The sequence below is a fragment of the Marmota monax genome, unplaced genomic scaffold (genome assembly GCF_021218885.2).
Source record: "Marmota monax isolate L192 unplaced genomic scaffold, Marmota_monax_Labrador192_F-V1.1 WCK01_AAM20220418_F8-fsc00038, whole genome shotgun sequence".
In the NCBI taxonomy this organism is placed as follows: domain Eukaryota; kingdom Metazoa; phylum Chordata; class Mammalia; order Rodentia; family Sciuridae; genus Marmota; species Marmota monax.
In genome coordinates this window covers 11569241-11585514 of record NW_026692498.1, presented here as the reverse complement: position 1 = coordinate 11585514, position 16274 = coordinate 11569241, and the positions used below count along the sequence as shown (strand labels likewise).

Sequence of the window (16274 nt, the reverse complement as noted above, 5' to 3'; positions counted from 1 at the left end):
GACAGAAATAGTGACCACGTGTCCCTGGCACAGACCTCCTCTGCACCTGTTGTCCTGGTGCCTCATCTAGACTGAAGCTGGCATTTGGACAACACTTATAGGATCACTGTGGACCTGGGGCCGTGGCTCTCCACAGACACTTCAGACAAGAGGCCGCCAGGAGGCAGTGTGGCACCAGGCATTGCCCCGGGGGCCCTGGGATGGCAGAATCCACCATCCCCTGGCCTCGGTGGCTGCATTGAACACCGGGGACTGGCGCCATCTGGCCAGGGGCTCGTGCCCTGCGCCCATAGAACAAGCTTCGCTCCAGGCGGCGCCCGGAAAGGCCGTTATTTACAGAATAGAATGGAACTGGTCAAGGAGGGAGCAGCCAGGAGAGTCGTGGCCCGGAGGCCCGGAGCTGGGGACTTGTCTCCACTGACAGCCCGAGCCCCTCACTTGGGACAGGCATGGCCCTCGGGACAGTCTACAGGTATTCCACATGGGTCATGAGTCTAGATCACCAACAGGTCCGTGTGGCCCACGTGCCACCTGGAGGGCACCTGGAGCAGGCTAAAGACGTGGCCCCCCCAAGTCGACCATCTCCCAGCACATGCCCAGCGGTAAGGGCAGGGATGGAAAGGAGCCGTTTCCCCTTAACACAGCTTCACACTCAACATGGGGACAGCCGCCCGCCCAGCTGGACCCTCCCAGCTGCTCCCCCCCACCCAACACCGTGCCCAACTCTGGGGGGGGGGCGGGGGACTGAAGCACTCTCCGGGTACCTTTCAGACGCGGGGCACCTGGCTTACTCTGCTGCCCTTGTTATGCTCCGTGGTTCTCTTTTGCAACAGACAGCCTTTGAGGAGACCTTTTTAAAGCTGGCGGCTCCCTTCTTGGCCAACAGTCTTTGACAACTGTCTTGATTGGTTTCTGAACCTGGGCTGCCCCACAGGGCCCTGGGCAGGGACTGCAGCCGGACGGTCTCAGTTTCAGGGGCAGGCAGGCCCTCGGGTGCAGGGACTTGCCATACACATCACAAAAATACCCCACAGGGTAGAGTGAGTGGCACTGGGAGGAGATTTTCGTTCTATGTAAGGGAATTTCCTGTTTTAGCAAAAGGAAGACTTGCTTCCTGTCCACCTGCTATGGGAGACCTGCAGGTGGAAACCGAGTTGACACTTGTGATGAGTCTCCCTAGCCTTGCCATGCCCCTCTGGCTCAGGAACCTGCTCCACTGTACCAGCCTGTCAATCAATCCCCTTCCATCTGCCTCCTCCAGGAAGCCTGCCAGGCTCACCACAGGTCTGGCTTGGCTCACTGGGTAACACAGACGTTGTCTTCTCTCTCCAACTGAACCCCATGGAGCTGGAGGACAGCACCTGCACCTAGCATTTGTTTGTGATCCCCGTGACACTCAGCACATGACAGGGGACATGTGAAAGTGTGGTTGTATTTGCTTGTTGATTGATGGTAAATCCTTTCAGAGACGGTCCAGGAACCAATTCCTTGAACAAAATCCTCAGTACTGGCCTGGAGTCCCCCAATACACAACATACTTTTAACGACTATTTTTTTTTTCTTTATTTAAAAAAAAAAAAAGGTTGGGACTCAGAACTTCTGCCTATTATTCTCAGGAAATTCCCACCATGAGGTGAACTTCTTTTATGTCCATCACTGAAGCAGATATCTCCCTGCAGGAAGTAATTTTATTTTGTCATAATAACCAGAACATGGTAATGTTAACAAAATTCTCTGCAGGGATCATTTTCAACACTTGCACCCAAGTAAAGTTTCACCTTAATTCATTCATTTGACCATAATTTATTGATCAAGTGCTAAGTACCAACTGCTCAAGTTTAGATTTGAGGAAGAGGAGAGCAAGTAAAATAGGGGGAAAGCTATCCAAAGGGAATTCACATTCTAGACTGTAAGCAAGAAGAATTATTAGTATATAATGACCAAAGAACTAGGGAGGGCACGCCCATCCAATGCAGCTCTGAGGAAGTGACAGAACTAGGACTGGATGTCATCTCTGCCCATTATATTTGCTCCAGGAAAGGGTGCAAAAAGACCACAGGCTTCCTCTCTTGAGATAGATACTTGACGGTTAGCAAATATTTTCTATATCAGTTACTTTTGCTACGTAACAATCCCAAAACTTAGGGATGTGAAATAATTATGTTATTTACTCATGAGTTTTGAGGCATAGAACTTGGATAGGGAGAGACTATCTCTGTTCTGCAATTTCTGGAGCCTCTGCTGGTCCCAGATTCAAGGTTGGGAGTGGGAATCTGATGAGTGAGGGCTAAAATCATCTAGGAACATGTCCACTCACACTGGGCAGAGAATGGGTCTCTTCGTGTGGAATGATTTGGACTTCCTCACAACATGGCAGCTGAGTTCCAAGAGCCTGCATCTCACCAAAGTCATGCAGAAGTTCATGGCATCCTTACGATCTAACCTTGGATGTCACATAACAATAGTTCCACCACGCCCTCTTGGTAATCACAAAGATCCATCTAGTTGGAGAAGGAAGGGACATAGACTCCACCACTCAAGGGAAGGAGTGACTATGGACATGCCATTGGGACATCTTTAGAAAATGAGATCTCCATCACCCATGTCTAATCCCCAAAAAGTCGGTATCTAGATCTACCCAGAGTCATCTTGAAAGTAGAGTGCTAAAAAACACTCAAACAGCAGGTGATAATATCTGAGTGTTGTGCAATATTTCACTTTGAGCAGAAAGTGAAAGAGCAGCAACAAGTTACTTTGATCAATCAGCCCCAGCTCCCTGTAAAAGGTACTCTTGATAATCTGGCTTGTTTTCGTAGAATAGAAAAATTAGGCATGGGCCAGAGAAGAAACGTATTCTCAATTCAGATCATGCACAAAAAGAAGGATGAGAGTGAAACCCAACACAGTTTGGAAGCAGAGAAATCTGCTTCAAGCCATCATTGTGCCACTCATCATTACTGTCCCTGGACAAGCCTCTCCACCTCTGATAAACAAGGTCATGAGAGAGTACCTGGAAATGGACTCCTTATTAGCTAGCTATGCTGGCAAGAATCTTGATCATTTAAGGCACTGGTGGGATTGGTACTTTTTATGTGTGTTTTTTTAAATCCACTGCAATAAAAGCTCTCTCATCAATATTGGTTACCATCTCAGTCCTTAAGACTTACCATAAATGATACGTTTTTCAGTGTGTAAACATGAGATTTTGGTGTTTTTCAGGGAAATCATGTCTGTTTCTACAATGGCCTAGTGCATTTGGGATCCAGTATGAGCCCTGTTGATCCAATGGGTTCCACAAAGCCCCTCCATCCTGTTCCTGAGGGGCCTTGGCATTTGGGAGGTTCTATGAGAAGAAGAGTAGTAAGACTACTTACTGCCTTAGAGGAAGGCTTATCTGACCAACGGGTCACATTTGGGGCTGGTTTGAGTTCACATGAGGTGGAGACAGCAGAGATTTCTCTCACGATAGGATCGACAAATTCTCACCATTACACCAGGGACCAAGTTGGTCCATGGTTCAGAGAAGGGGCCTCGTGATTTGGCCCTGGTGTGTTCCTCCTTGATTACCAAGCAAGATCTCTAGGGGTGGCCATGGAGATGAGGCCGCCATGTTGATCAGGAGGAATGTCACCGCTGAAGCAGATATCTCTTCCTGCTCTGGCAGGAGGACCAGAGCTCTGAAGAAGCCAAATGTTAGAGGAAATGGGGTAAATAAACAGGGAGAAAGAGGGGAAGTGGCTCATGGTGAAACTCTGTAATTGTCCATGACTTAGGAACTGAGAGTGTGTGTATGTGTGTATGTGTGTGTGTGTGTGCCTGTCTCTTATGCATAAGGATGAAGTGCCCAGATGTCACCTTCTGGCAACATGTAAACAGGGTCTGTAGCTCTCCCATCCCACACCAACCCTATGAAGCTGAGGTGGTTCACTGCCAGGGAATGGGGTCCACATTTCAAGTTCAATAGTTCGGCCATCACACTTGGGTGGCTTTCACCAGGTCATGTCACTCTCAGTGATGCTCACTTGTCCATTAGGGAAAATAATTCCTGCCCAAATGACCCCAAGGACAGTTTTCAGATTTGATACCTGAGCCCCCATGCTGGTGTGAGTTCCATCAAGGTGGGGGCCACGGTGGCCCCATTCCCTGCTCACCTCTAGTGCCTGTCGTAGGGTAAGCAGTCCATAATTTCTTGGTGACTAAATAAACAATAAGATAATAGGGAGCTCGGCCCCCACCCTGCATGGAAGGCAAAGAAACACAGTTCCTCATGGGCTGGCCATCCCTTCCCGGTGGCTGCTCCCCAGAGTGTGGTCCGTGGACCAGCAGCAGCAGCACCCGGAAACTGATCAGAAAGGTTTGGCTGTGTTAGGATTCTCTAGAGGAACGGAACCAATGGAATGCATATGCAATTATCAGAGGGGATATATTAGATGGGTATAAAATTAGAGGCTGGATAGTCCCCAGTGGCCATCTGTAAAACCTCAGAAATCAGTAGCTGCTCAGTCCAAGAAACTGGAGGCCTTAGAACAAGAGGGACCAAAGATGCAGCCCAGACCAAGGTTGAAGGTCTGGAAGCCCCCTGGAGAGTCACTGGGGCAAGTCCAGGAGTCTGATGTCTGTGGGTGACAGTAGCAACAAAACCCACACCTGCTGGAGCAGACTGGGGCTCACACATGCCTGGAGAGCTTCCCCTTCAGTCCTGCCTCTTGGACATGCCACCCACATTCAGGGCGGGGCTTCTCCCCTCCATTCCTGGGCCAACATGCTACTCCTCCCTGGAAACCTTCTACTGACCCGTCCAGAAGCAGGCTACACCAATTTCCCAGGTGTCTCTCAGGTTGGCAACCAAGGTCTTCCATCCCAGTGGCCCCACCCCAAACCCACTGAATCCTTATTTCTGCAGTGGGGGCTTTAACCCCCCCAGGTGCTTCCGATGCTGGAGCGTTGCTAGCGGGATGAGAGTGGGATAGGGTACAGCGTACCCACCTCTCACCTCTCAGGGGTCCATTTCCCTTCCCTGGCTGGCTCAGGGCCGGGGAACCTGCGAGGGGGGCTGGTGAGGGCCGAGGAGAGAGGAGGATCTGTCTCGCGCACAGGCACCCCCACCACATGGAGGTTTTGCTAAAACCTTCCTGTTTTAGCAAAAATTTGCAGATGCCGTGAGAGGATCTGAGGCTCTGCACCCGGGGGCGCCCCATGAGCACAGCTGGACGCATTCACATCCAGGGACCCCCAGGGACCCCAGGGCCACTCCCATCCTTCTTCCCCTACCCCCTGTCCTCTGCTGAGGTCTCTTCCCCAATCTTCTCAAGGATCTGAAACTCAGAGCGAGCTGTTCAGAACACACAGGGGAGATGGGCCTCCAAGATAAGCTCTCACGACAGCGCTGACACGGTCGCCTGCACCTTCTCAGGAGGCCTGACCTGAAGTGCTCTGAAGCAGCTGTCACATCGGCAAGAGGAAGGGGAGCAAGAAACAAAGGAGGGGTGCTGGGCCCCCAGAGAGCTCAGAGCAAAACTCAGTAGGGACAGACACGCCTGAGCCACCTGCAGAAGCCAACAGCTCAGGACCAGGAGGGACAGCCCAGCAGTGGGGGGAGCCACACCGTCACCCACTGTTTTCAACCAGATGTCCACAGGGCACTAGCTTCCAGGAAGAGGATGGAGGCCTGGCCACAGTTAGGGACGGGGAGGAGCAAGGTGCCAAGCCAGCAGCTGTCTGTGGGGCAGTCAACCCTGGTGCCCGAGGGAGGCCTGGGCACCACTTCTGGAAGCACGGAGAACTGGCCTCTCCCCAAAGGTTTAACGTGTTGACTTGGGAGGGACAGCTGGAGGAACAGGAGATGTTCAGCCCAATAAAAGACAATTCTGCAAAAGCTACAGGAAACATGTCTTTGAATATTTAAAAGGATTTCTGAGCGGAAGACAAAGCAGCCTGCTTTCAAGCTGTCTACACATGCAAACTCGGGTACTCCTCACAAACACCCCATGAGGCAGGTGCACTAATGTCATTGCTCCCATTTTACAGAAGGAGGCACAGAGAGGCTAGGATACTGGTTAAGGTTACACAGCAAATAAGTGGAAAAAACAGGATCCATGCTTTAGCTGTCTGACTCCAGAAATACAACATGTGACAATAAATCCCTGAGATCCAGGTAAGGAAACCAAGGCACAGAAAGGGTGAGGTGCTTGTCCAAAGCCGGACAGCAACTGGGGAGCCAGGATGATGGTTCCAGAGTGCCACACTTAGCTGCCTGGCAACTGCCCCTCACGTGGCCTCATTTGCCATGTCGCTCCCCGACCCTGGTGTGTGAGCAAGGAGGTACCGGGTGTCACACACACTGTGCTGTGCTGAGTCACCAATACCGGCTTGTTTATGTAATGTGAGATCTGCTGACTGAAGGAAACCAGTGCCCACAGAGGGGCCAACGATACGGATCAGGTGATCTTCTCTGAGCCACTGACCCTCCACCGAGCCAGGGACAGTCAATGTTGAAAGGCTTTGAAAGTCCCAGGAAGTCAAGGGCCTGTGTTCCTACACCAAGACCAGAGAGATGGGCAGGGAAGGGCCCCTGTGTGTCAGCAGCACCATTAACTGAGCGTTTACTATGTGCTTGGCCTCTCCTGGGTGCCCTTTCAGTCCCCTGGAGCAATGGCCCCAGCACAGAGCTCCCTAAGTGTTGGATGATGGAGTAAATGGGTCCTCCGTAGGACCCAGCAGGCAGGGGCGACCACCCCCATCCTACTGAACAGGAAACTGAAGGTCCAGGAAGGCTGTGACGTAAGAGGGGCCACAGAGACAGGTGCAGCTGGGGCCTGGAACTCAGGGCTCCCCCCTGCAAACCCAAACCCCTAACTTCCACACCCACTGGCCAGGACCAGGACCGAGGTGTGTAAGGACTTCCTCAGCAGGAATGTCTCTGGCAATGGGGACATTGCCAGTGGCTATGTGGCTCGAGTGAGGACAGGACCCCAGTGAGGCACAGGCCTCGTGGCCACACTGCTCTGTCGTATCTGAGCCCTGCAGGCCTCAGTGTGGCAGGCTGCCTCCTCCAGGAGCCAACTCTGAAACAAGGACTGGGGTGCAACCAGGCTGTCAGGAAAATGACCCCAGCAGGCACCCGTAAGGGAGTGGGAGAGAGAGACAGGGAGGAAGCCTGAGGGGACATGAATGACCAGGTCACCTTCATGGGCAACTGGGGCTCAACCCTGCTTGGGGTCACTGCGGGGTGGCAGAGAACGCCACTCTCAGAGACGTGCACAGCAGGAAGCAAAGGCGTGGAAGGGGACAGGATCCCAACAGGGAAGGCCACCAGGCTCCTCTGACCAGGAGTCTGCAGACCATGCCTGCCATGAGGTGGAGCGGGTCAGGCGGAGTAGCGGGCTCTGGGCTCGAGCCCCCCGGCAGCTGGGGTTGACAGAGCGCCACTGACGGAAGCTCAGAAATCAAACCAGGAGGACGAGCTCCCGGAGAGGCTGTCACCAGGGTCACCCGAAGGAGAATGGAGGACAAAATGGCTTGGCTCCCAAAAGAGAGAAGGCGAGGGGCGAGGTGGGCTGGGGTTAGGAATTGTCATGGGCTTTTCCTGTGTGAGCACTTGCACCTGCAGGGAGCAGCCATCAGCCAGTCAGTTGAGAGCCAAAGGTCACCTCTCTCCTCGGGCGGTTGCATCCTGCACCTTCATCTTCACTGACAGGAGGGGTCACTGCAGCTGCTAAGAGAGGACAGGGTGGGGTAAAGAAAACACTAACATACAGCGCCAGCTTCAGGGCCCCAGGACGGAGCTGTCTTCAGCCCTATGACAGTCCCTCTCTCCCTAGTTTATCACTGACCGCACTAAGGCAAAAGCACCCTGGCTTTAGGGTCACACCTGTTTGTTTTTTGTGGTTGTTGTTTTTAGATATACAGGTCAGAAGAGCACATTTGACATATTATAAACACATGGAGTAAAACTTATCCTAATTAAAATCCCATTCTCATGCTTGTGCCTGAGATAGAGGCTCACTGGTCGTGTGTACATACGTGAACATAGGAGAGTTATGTCCGATTCATTCTTCTGTCTTTCCTATTCTCATCCCCCTCCCTTCCCCTCATTTCCCTTTGTCTAATCCAGTGAACTTCTATTCTTCCCTTCCCCCTTATTGTGTGTTAGCATCTGCATATCAGAGAGAACATTTGGCCTTTGATTTTGGGGGACTGGCTTATTTCACTAAGCATGATATTCTCCAGTTCCATCCATTTACCGGGAAATGTCATGATTTCATTCTTCTTTATGGCTGAGTAATATTCCATTGAACACACTAGTTTTTGAGGTGACTGAGAGAATGAGGGTAGGGAAGAACACATATTGTGCTTTTTAATGGGTAACAGGTTAGAGTTCAGGGTTGGAAAGCAGGAAAAACACCCTTTGGATGACAGGTGGGTTAAGGTTCCAGGAAAGCATCTGTCCTTTTTTGTGGGGAGGGGAAGCTGACTGTCTCACCTTCACATGTGTCTCAGGGACACTTGAAGCCCTCCTCCAAAAACACAACTCCTTCTCTCACACTACCCTGGTGGGAACGTGAGATTACCCCCAAAGTATTTTAAGCAGGGCTGGCTGGAATTTGTGCCAACCAGCATTTGTGAGTGATCCCTCCAGCTGGGGACAAGAGTCAGAAAACAGAACAGGCTTAGAGCAGGTGACAGCAGCAGTGACCCTGGCAACCCACCCTGGCATGGCTCTAAGTATTGGACCATCCAAGTCTCCAATCAGGGGCAGGAAATTTAAGGAGCCCAATGGAGCTCACTCCTGAGGGCTGGGGAGCTGGAAGAGCTGGGTGAGGAGGTCCCTGAGACACTTCTGCAGTGGAAGGGACACTGAGGTAGGCGAAGCTTTCTGCAGGGCTCTGCTTGGCTCAGGAACATAAGGTACCTAGAGACTAAGAGAGGGGCCAGGGAGGCAGGAATGGACACATAATTACAGCCCAAGGGTTCCTCCATTTCTGACAACATGGACAGATGGGAAGATGCCATCACCTTAGAAAGGACTCATGCTGCAATCATCATTTGGTATGCTGGGTGGGTGAGAGGTGGTCAAGATTCTCAACCCACTTTTCCATCCTCCAGGAACCTTTGTATGGGTCCTCATCATCCCTGGCTCCTCCCAAATCATCAGCCATGATGTCCCGGAGTGTCCTGACACACACTCCTGCTCCAGGGTTGGCAAGGTGACTCAGCAGCTGGGAGCTGGGCTAGGTGCTGAGACCCCCTGGCTGTCTGCCTGGCCTTCCCCCTCTAACCCCTGAGTGTCCCTGGACAACTTCCCGGGCCTCTCACACCCCCAGGTGGAGAAACAATGGCTTCTCAAAGAAGCCACTGGAATGTGCTGTGGGGGGGACCCCTGGGATCCCCCAGGGCTATACCCAGGCAGTTCAACCATAAATGCTGGAAAGACCTGGGATGAGCTTGGCCCAACTCCAAGACACTCTTCCTAAGCAGCAGGCTGTGCATCCATCCAGCCTTCTCTCCTGGGTCTTAGGTAACCCCTGTCCCCAAAGTCTTCTCTAGGCAACTGGGAGGTCCAGAAGGCAAGGCCTGCCCACTGGTGAGGCCCCAAAGCTTAGTGAACAAAGGACATTTACAAGTGAACACAGGTGAAGGGAGGGGAGGCAGGTTCACACACACACACTTCCAGAAAGGAAGATCCTAGCAGATCCGACCGGAAGGGGGACCCGGGTGAGTGAGCTGCATGCCAATGGCACAGGCGTGCCCGGGGACAACGGTGATGCATCTTACGGTACCGCCACCGCCCTCATAAAAGCTTCAGTGTTGGCAAGGGACGGCCACTGGCTGCATCCTTAAGTACAGGAATGGGAGAAGGCGGCAACGGTGGGTGCGTTCAACGCAGACTGAGGTTTTCCGCCCCGGGGACCCTCAGGGCCACTTCAGATGCACTAAGCTTGAGCAAAATCACACAGAACAGACGAGAAACCGGGCGCGCCGGCCAACTGCACGGGGTTGGCGGCTTCTCCATCCAGCCTTGCCTAGCGGCTCCTCGAACCGTTTTCCAATGCTCTTCTCCACCAGAAATAGTCCCCTACCCCTTTCCCTTCTCTGCCCGCACACTCTCCTTTCACCCCAAGAAAACGACGTTCGCGAGGAAGGTAAAGGTGTAACCCTTCAAAAAACTCGCGGGTCTCGGCCGAGCCCATGCGCATTGCGCAGGCGCCCGATAAGCCCCGCCCCTTCCGGGTAGACGACTCCCTGCCCCTCACCAACAGGGCCTCACCGGAAACAGCCCTTCCAGCCCGGCACGGCCGTCTCTGACGTCATAGGAAGGCGCCACCGGCAGAGGTTTCACGTGGACTCGGGTTTAGAAACTTTCAGGCTGGGCCATGGATACGCCGCTTAGGCGCAGCCGGAGGCTGGAGGGCCTAAAGCCCGAAGCCCCCGGGAGTCTCGCCTCAGTTTCGCGGGCGAGACGCGCCCTTGTGGAGGTCGAGTCGAACCCAGAAGAAACGAGGGAGCCCGGGTCTACTCTGAATGTGCAGCCACTCGGCCTGGAGTCTCCCCGACGTCAGCGGGAGACAAGCCCGGGATCACCCAGACTGCCGCGGTGTGCAGACTTGGAGTCCCCGCGAAGACAGCCAGAATTGGGCCCAGAGTCCCCCCAGCATCGACAAGAGCCAGGCCTGGGGTCCCCCCGAAGGCAGCCGGAGCCGGGCCCAGAGTCCCCCCAGCATCGGCAAGAGCCAGGCCTGGGGTCTCCCCGAAGGCAGCCGGATCCGGTCCCAGAGTCTCCCCAGCAACGGCAAGAGCCAGGCCTGGGGTCCCCCCGAAGACAGTCGGAGCCGGGCCCAGAGCCCCCCCAAACACAGCCGGAGCTGTGCCCAGAGTCCCCCCAGCATCAGCAAAAGCCAGGCCTGGAGTCACCTCCAAGACAGCCAGACTCGATTCCTGAATTCCATCAACCTCAGCCAAAGCCAAGTGAGGAATCACCGAGTTTCCCCCAGGACCGAGGAGAACTGGACTCAGAGGTGGCCCAGTGTAAGGAGGAGCTGGCCCCGGGATCCCCCCCACATCAGCTGCAGCCAGGCGCAGGGTCACCAGAGCCTTACCCGGGTCAGCAAGCCCCGGGTCCGGAGCCCTTGCAACCACTACAGGAGCTGACGCCCAGGGCACCTGACTCCCCTGGGAACCAGCAGGAGCCAAGCAAGCCACTTTCATCTAGAGAGAAGGTGACAGGCGGCCTCAGCCCAAAGAAGCGAAATGGATCTTCAATGCAGGCCCCAGCGTCCAAGAAGCTGAAGAAGGAGCAGGAGGAGCTTCCTGTAATCCCTAAGGGGAAGCCCAAATCCGGGAGAGTATGGAAGGACCGCTCCAAGAAGAGGTGAAATGGGGGACGGCATGGCAGGGATGGGGTTCTTTATGTGTTTGGGCCCTGCCTTTACCCCGGTGTAACCCTGAGGCCCAGAATTGAAAGGAGCTCTCTTCAGTGAGGGTGTCAACCAACAGGTGATCAAAGTCAGAATGTGATAAAAATGCATGAGATCCCAGGAGGGTGAGACCAGGCCCTCAAAGGTCATTTTCATGGTTTCTTTCCTGGGGTCCTTATGGATCTCCCCTACAGCAATCACCTAAGTCCCATATTCACTTAACAGACATTTCCCATTGTCCGCCATCTCCAATAGGGAGGCAGATGCAAGTAAACCAGCCATTACTTGATAAAAGCAGTGGTCTTCGCCCACTGTCATCTGTTACAGTTATTTGCGCTTAGGATAAAAAAAAAAAAAATCACCAAGCCCTGATTATATAGAACAGTGTGCTTTTCCGAGGGGCTTGGCTGGGGAAGAGCCTTTCAAACACAGACATCCTGTCATGGCATTTAACCTGTACCTTGGTCCTATGGAGCGGGTGTCATTTTCACTCCTGTTTTATGTCTGTGGAAACTGAGGCTAAATGTGTCGTGAACAATCAGACAAGCTTTGAAGCTGGAGGATTGGAGAAGTGGCTGGTGGTACTGCCCCTCCTCCCTGTCCCAGAAGGTCTAGGAGAATGACAGGGGCCACTGATGGCCACACAGAACCAGATGAGGAGGTTGGTTGCAGTGGGAAGAGGGTGATGAGCAAGTCGAGCTTGAGGAACTGGGGTCCTGGCACTGGGGCCACCCCTGGGAGAGGGTGAGCTTACTGAGCAGGAGTGGGTGGGCCCAGCGGAGGGGAAAGAGAGGAGCAGGTAGAGCAGGGAAGGAGGTCATTGGCCCCAGATGACTTCCATTACATGCTCAGGACACAATGCTCATCTCCATGTGGGAGAATGAAGTCTCAGAGGCCACCTCACCCAGGGTCACACAGGCAGTAAGCAGTGAACTCGGGGCTTGGCAGCTGGCCTGTCCTCCAGTGTCCAGGTAGGACCCATGCTCTGAAACTAGACTGACCCAACCCACAAGCCGTCAGCCACATATAACTATTTAAATTAAAGTTGAATGAAATCTACATTTACTTTCTTAACCCCAAGTGCAGCCCTGTGAGTGGAGGCTCCCGTACTGGACTGCACAGGTGTGGAGCATTTCCTCCATCCCAGAAAGTTCCCCAAACACCACTGTGCCCTGTGGCTCTGGTGACTCCGGGACCCCCCCCCCCCCTTGTCCTTTCAGGATTCTCATACCCGAGTTTGGAAAGCCCAGCTTTAAGACCAGGGAGGAGGTCCAGGCAGTGCGCACTCTTTTGTTTTTAGAGGGTGGGTCTAGAACAGCAGGCCCTAGGCGTGGGAGAGGGAACAGGAGAGGGTGTGCTGGGGCCAGAGGCTGGCACTGTGGTGGGAAGGGGCAGAACCAGGCTCTGCATGGAGGGGCCTGGAATCAAGTTCTGGGATACATGTGCCCGACTCTGTGGAAGGGGAGAGAATGGCCCAGAAGAACTGTATTGACCCTTCCCATGGACAGGAGTGGACTATGCCCAGCATGTACACGGGCCTTCAGAGGCTGGAACAGTTTGGGGCGTACTACAGTGGACGTGGGGAAACAGGAACTCTTTCAGAAGACTTTGGTCAGGAAGCAGGAAGGCCACTGTGAGGCTCTGCAGAGGAGCCTTGGGGGTAAAAGGAAAAGTGCCAGTCAGTCTGTGGGACAGTGAATAGTGACAGGAGGAGGACTGAGCTGGGAGGCTCGCTTTGTTTTGCTTTTTATGATGGAAATTTTTGAGCACACAGACCTGGAGAGAGCATAGGGTCATGAGCCCCATGTTCCCATCGCCAGTTTTGACACTTCTCAGCGTTTCATTGGCCTCAGGACCTTTGTCCTGGGCAGTTTTCTCTCACTCTTTTCCCTAGAATGTTTTAAAGCCCATGAGCTCCCGCAGGACGCCTCCTTGGAGAGTGTTCATTTCTCCTATGACTCTTAAAAACATCGCCACTCTTCAGAAGTCCTGACTTCCTTGAAATCCCCTAATGCCCACTCCCTTCATGCATCCCAGCCAGGGGGAGAGGCACCTGCCCAGCCCCACCTTGGGAAGCAGGACGGCCACCCCCTGCTTAACTCGCTCAGGGAGTAAGCGCCCATCACTGCAGGTGTTCTCCCCTCGGCAAAAGAAGGCCCAGAGCCCAGAGTGAGGGCAGCGGGGCAGGAGTAGTCACCCCCACATCCCACAAGCCCCTGCTTAACCCTCCAGGTTCTCCCAGATGGTTCAGGACAAGCCCCTGCGCACATCCTGGCAGCGGAAGATGAAGGAGCGACAGGAGAGGAAACTGACCAAGGACTTTGCCCGGCACCTGCAGGAGGAGAAGGAGAAGCGCCGCCAGGTGGGAGGCCAGCCAGGCGAGGCTGCAGCTCTGGGGCTGAGCATGCATGCCTCTGTAAGGCACGCAGGAGCCGGGCGAGGCCGACAGTCAGAGACCTTGAGCCCCAGGGCCCCCCTTTGGACCCCCAGGGTGGGGAAGTGCAATAAGTCATCCAGCTCAACCTGGGCCTGTGGGTCAAGGATGGGCAGGAGGCTCTAAAGTGGGGTGCAAGAGCCCAGAAAGAAATCCCAGGAGGCCCTCACCAGTGGTAGGAGCATCCAATGAGATGTGATCAGTGTCCCTTCCCCAGGACCTGCTCATTTGGGAAAGGCCTACAGATTGGAAAATCTTGTCCCCAGTTTTGCTGCGTCACTCAAGATGTGGCTTCCACACACCAGCACATGGACAGTCCCCACACCTGTCACTCATCCCAGAGCCAGGAATGTCCATTAGAGGCTCACACCTCACATCTTCAGTCTCCAGGCAGTAAAAGGTCCCAGCTTCACCCACATCACCAAGGCCTCTCCCCAGCAGGGGTGAAGAGGGCACTCAGCAGGCAGCATCCAGAAAAGCCAGGTGGTGGCTGCAGTGGGCAGCAGTGCCGTCCCCCAATACCAGAGTTCTTGGGGATCCTGCCCATTGGGTGACCCCAGGGTGCAGGAGGAGCACTGATCCAGGGTCAGATAACTCACCCTACCTGTTGATTTGGCCCAGGTCAGCTTGTGGCATGGCCCTAGGGACAGTGTGGCTACCTCCATGTGCTGAGGTCTTACCTCACTTCCTGTGCAGCCCTGGCTCCCTCTTAAGCAAGACAGCTGCCGCCTTCTCAGCCCCAGCCCATACCTCCCCTGACACCGCAGGAGCCCAAGTCTCACTTCTCCTTTCTCCCCAGGGGCCCAGGCCATCCTGTTACCCCAAGTTGACAAAGCCAAGAGAGGCACCTGACCATGCAGCAGCCTGGGAGCTGATGTCCCTTTCCTGGGCCTTCCAGGGGACCCTCTGCATAGTCAAGGGCATGGCTTAATTTCCAGGACAGACCCCATCTAGGTTGTGAGTGTCCCGACAGTAGGATGCTGTCTAAAACCTGCGCGTGCACTCGTCCACTCACCTTGCAGGAGCGGGGTACTGTGACTGCCCTGCTTTCCATATGGGGGAGTTGAGGCATTTACCTGTTTAGCAGTTATCTGAGGCCACCTCACCCAGGGTCACACAGGCAGTAAGCAGTGAACTCGGGGCTTGGCAACTACAGCTGTCTTCCTCCAGTGTCCAGGTAGGACCCATGCTCTGGAACTAGACTGTCACAACCCCAGTAGCAGTCAAGATTCAAACCTGGGCCAGATCCCTCGGAGCCTCTTCTGGGCAGCTCAGCTCTCCCAGCCCCACCTCCTCCCTGGGGACACCAACAGAGCCCAGGCCTCACATTTTGTGGCACTTGGGCATCGGGGGAGAGGGAGACCCTGAGAAGGTGGGAATGGGGGATCCACCTCCCTCACAGTGATGAGCAGTTTGGTAAACAGCCTGTTCCAGGCATTTGCAAAGTTCCAGGGAGGGAGGCAGTCCTCCTGTCTAAGCCCTTTCTCACGGTCTGTCCAGGTACCCTCCTTCTAATGTGAGGGTCAGACTTTCCAGCACAGTGGGCATCTGGACGCCAGGCCCATGGCACGAGTGTTGCTCTCCAGGCCCTCCCATTGGTCTCCAGGTTCCATGCTCACCACCAGAAGCAACACGGAGCCCAGATGGGAGTCCTTCCTCCACTTAATGGGAATTGACCAGCCCTCACTCTGCTGGGCCACCTTAGCTCCCAGCCTCAATTCCCTTGCCCGTGTGCCCCTGTGTGTTCCAGGAGAAGAAACAGCGCCGGGCTGAGAACCTGAGGCGACGCCTAGAGAACGAGCGGAAGGCTGAGGTGGTCCAAGTGGTAAGTGTCCCCTGGCCACTTGGCTGAGGCAGACATGGCTGGGCCAGGTGAGGCCTTTGAGCTGCCTTTCCCATGTCTGTTCCTGCTGTGATCCCAGACCCCTGCAGGGTGGCTTCCCTCTCCCACAGGGACAGGGAAGCTCCTCCCAGTACACTAATGACTCTCCTCCCACCCCCAGATCCGAAACCCTGCCAAACTCAAACGGGCAAAGAAGAAGCAGCTGCGCTCCATTCAGAAGCGGGACACGCTAGCCCTGCTGCAGAAACAGCCACCCCAGCGGCCAGCAGCCAAGGTCTGAACTCAGGACAGCCAAGGCCCTCCAAGACCAACAACCACATCAGACATGGCCATCTGGCCTCTCAGGTCACTAGTCAGACATCTCTGCTGGAGCCAGCACTCCAACTCTGTGGCCTCAAGACAGGGATTCCACCCTGGACAAGACTCTTGGGCTTTTGAGGGATCTTGGGCATGTCTCTGGGGGCAGAGCCTAGGGGAGGGAAGAGGTTCCAGTCCTCTCTCCTTCCCCATCCTCCAAAAACCTTCAGACTAAGAACAGTAAAGTCTGGTTTCTCATTGAGCTAGCAGTACGTGTCCTGTCTGA

The 16274-nt window shown here is 54.4% G+C and overlaps 1 protein-coding gene across 1 annotated transcript; it reads left to right on the top strand.

Annotated features, from left to right (window-relative positions):
- Window positions 1-10301: 10301 nt before the first annotated feature.
- On the top strand, window positions 10302-16250 carry Ccdc86 (coiled-coil domain containing 86). Its single transcript, XM_046445646.2, has 4 exons — window positions 10302-11368; window positions 13647-13776; window positions 15599-15673; window positions 15852-16250. Exons 1-4 carry the CDS (start codon window positions 10374-10376, stop codon window positions 15969-15971), a joined length of 1320 nt encoding a protein of 439 aa, XP_046301602.1. The 5' UTR covers window positions 10302-10373; the 3' UTR covers window positions 15972-16250.
- The last annotated feature ends 24 nt before the right edge of the window (window positions 16251-16274 follow it).

Excerpts from the sequence above, each read along its gene's own strand:
- Ccdc86 (XM_046445646.2), top strand. The coding sequence starts at position 10,374 with ATGGATACGCCGCTTAGGCGCAGCCGGAGGCTGGAGGGCCTAAAGCCC. Across the intron at positions 13,777-15,598 it reads AGAAGGAGAAGCGCCGCCAG|GAGAAGAAACAGCGCCGGGC; the intron begins GTGGGAGGCCAG and ends TGTGTGTTCCAG. Across the intron at positions 15,674-15,851 it reads AGGCTGAGGTGGTCCAAGTG|ATCCGAAACCCTGCCAAACT; the intron begins GTAAGTGTCCCC and ends TCCCACCCCCAG.